Source organism: Hordeum vulgare, chromosome 2H (assembly GCF_904849725.1).
Source record: "Hordeum vulgare subsp. vulgare chromosome 2H, MorexV3_pseudomolecules_assembly, whole genome shotgun sequence".
Lineage (NCBI taxonomy): Eukaryota > Viridiplantae > Streptophyta > Magnoliopsida > Poales > Poaceae > Hordeum > Hordeum vulgare.
In genome coordinates, this window is record NC_058519.1 from 230,711,169 (window position 1) to 230,713,992 (window position 2,824).

At 42.4% G+C, this 2,824-nt stretch overlaps 1 protein-coding gene across 1 annotated transcript; it reads left to right on the forward strand.

The window, feature by feature from the left end:
* The first annotated feature begins 868 nt into the window (after positions 1 to 868).
* On the forward strand, positions 869 to 2,135 carry LOC123429971. Its single transcript, XM_045113932.1, has 2 exons — positions 869 to 1,599; positions 1,678 to 2,135. The coding sequence occupies exons 1-2, from the start codon at positions 1,126 to 1,128 to the stop codon at positions 1,993 to 1,995; spliced, it is 792 nt and encodes a 263-aa protein (XP_044969867.1). The 5' UTR covers positions 869 to 1,125; the 3' UTR covers positions 1,996 to 2,135.
* The last annotated feature ends 689 nt before the right edge of the window (positions 2,136 to 2,824 follow it).

A 2,824-nucleotide genomic window follows, 5' to 3' on the forward strand; every position in this document is an offset into this window, starting at 1 on the left:
ATATTTAATTTGATTTCGTCATGATGTAATCTTCAAATATTTAATTTCATTTAATTGTGATTGCAGGTTATGGCCGGAATGCCCCAGCTTTTGCAGGGGCATCACGACACACACCACCGTTGCCACCTTTTCTTAAATCCGAATCATGAAAATCCTCCCAAACATTCAGGCTTCGAACCGTAAAGAAGCCATGGACAATACAAAATTGTTTCCTTGATCACCTTGAGGCTTATGGACTACTTCATTTTTTGAACCTCGCAACTCGTCCACGCAGTTTCACTGCTAACCCATCGCTTTTGACATCCCTCGATGGAGACCTGAGACCCACACCTTTCACTTTCGCCGTGGAGAGCTTGGAACTATGCTCAAAGATTCGCCAACGATGACAGCTTTACCAACTAGATGTGTTCTAGTGGTCCCTCCACGAGTTTCTCCAACTTGCCCAGAAGATTTCATGAGACGGTGCAATTTACTATATCTGTGGTTTGTGGAACCGTACAATTCTGACCGTGTCATGAGATAGTTCGGTCTACATCAAGATATTCGACAACCTGTTCCACGATGTATCGATGAAGAAACTCATGAGTAAGATGTGACCTCCCTAAATAGTTAATGTCTTTTTAATTCATAAAATTTATGTTTTATTACGTAAATTTCAGGATGAGCAATATGGGCAGATCTGGTGTCGATTGGAATGCAGAGAACATTCAATGGATAAACTAGTGGAATAATGAAGCACCACAAAATTTAGTGGATCAATAAAGGTAATTTTCTTTATGGTAATTTATGTACATACAATAGTTAATTTAATTATGTACATATGAAATACAGAAGGTGATGAAATTATTTATTTATGCAGACTATATGATGCAACTACAACACAAGCATACTACGATTGGTATCACATGAGCACGCGTACTAGACTGACATGTCAACTACCTACGGGGCCAACACATCCCACACATATGGAACAGTTGCACAGATGAATAGACACATCATCAGCTTACTATTGTGACTCCACGACAATCATCAACATCTTGCTATTCGGGTCCATCATTTCACGAACAATTCAAGCAACCAACAACTAATTTTTTTCAAATTGATATTTGCAACGAAGTAGGGGCGATGGCGAGGGAAGGCATGCGAGCCCAGGGAATTGGTACTCAAGCACTGTCTATCTTAAAAAGAATTGGCGAATACGTTACCACAAAGATGCTGAGATGCAGTACAGAGAACGACGTTGCCACTGGAGCGTACAACATTCCGGAACCGAGGTCAGCTAGAATGAGTGCGGCATTGTCGTTGTCCAAGCGACGAGGAGAGGGTCCTAGTACTACTACGACAGTTCCACGGCATGACTCGTTTGTGCCACTACAGGGGCAGACATCCCAGGTACATGTTGCAAGCTTTGGTTCGATGCCCGAGCAGACTCATTTCGTGGACCAGGATGCATATATGGGATATGATGCACACATCCAAGGTGACAGATCTCAGCCATATCCCTCCACACGAGGGATCAGGATGCCCGAGGAGACTCGTTTTCCTGAGATAAACCAACACACTATAGGCGAGGGATCACAAAGCTCCAACAATGCTCAGGTACATATGATTATAATAAGCAATTATAGGTGTACAACATTTAGATGACTCTTATTTACATAAAGTTCTTTTGTGTAGGAAATTAATGATGCATCATGGGGATATGAAGAAACCAAACGTGGCGTACACAAACAAATACTCATAGAATCCCATGATACTCGACGCCCACTCCCAGGAATAGTAGATGACTTTTTTGGGGAGGACCTTATTGGCCCATCTTATATCCCTTCCGAGTCACAACTATACATCTATAATTTCGAATCATCATCTCAATATGGATTGCAGACTCCACCACCAATGCATGAGTCGCAGACACAGGAACAGGAGGGACAGTATGGCCGTGGTCTTCGTGAACACAGACCCCCTAATCACTTATCACCTTCCGGTCGTCGGTAAAGGCCAGCTGGTCGTCGTCACGTAGGGTGATTAGTCTATGTATGTGTGCAAACTATTGTATCTCTCTATGTGAGTTTCAAACTTTCAGATGTAGGTACGAGACATCTATGTAGTTTGATGAAATAAAAGCTCTTGATATATGTCAACGTATTTTTCCAATTAAAATTGCATGCATAAAATAAGATACATTAAACTGTTGAAAGTAAGACGCATCATCATACAAAAATTACATAAAGTCATCGTTATCCTTCGACGATGCAGAGCTCTAGCCCTTCGACGAAGCACTACTCTTAGTCGTCAATGATGCTGCGCTCTTGTCCTTCGATGATGCAGCAATATTGGCCTTGGTACTCGGCATGAAGATATCTTCTTTGCCCTCTCTATGGTCCACCCATAAAAAGGATGTTTTACTCCACCGTGTTTGTGTTGGCCCTTCTTCTTCCATCTTTCATTCAACCTGATAAGTTCTTTCCGTATATCTTCAAATGTCCTTGGAGGCTACCCCTTCCTAGCTAATGAGTGAGCAACCTCGTTCAGTAGCATGTCACTACTGATGAGTTTGTCCCATGAAACTATTCTATTGTCTATCTTGAAATTCCTAGCTAAGCGCTGAAGACATTCGGACATACCATAGTGAAAACTACGATCGAAAGGATAATGAGACATCTTGAGGAGAGTCACCTCCTAGACTACACTTCTTACCCACCTTAGTGTGGAGGGGAGTTTTACAGGTGCCGAAAGCGAGGCGAGAAAAAAATGGCGGGAAAGCGAGGCAGGAAAGAAATGGTAGGTAAGCCATGCTGAATAAAAATGGTGGGAAAGCGAGGCG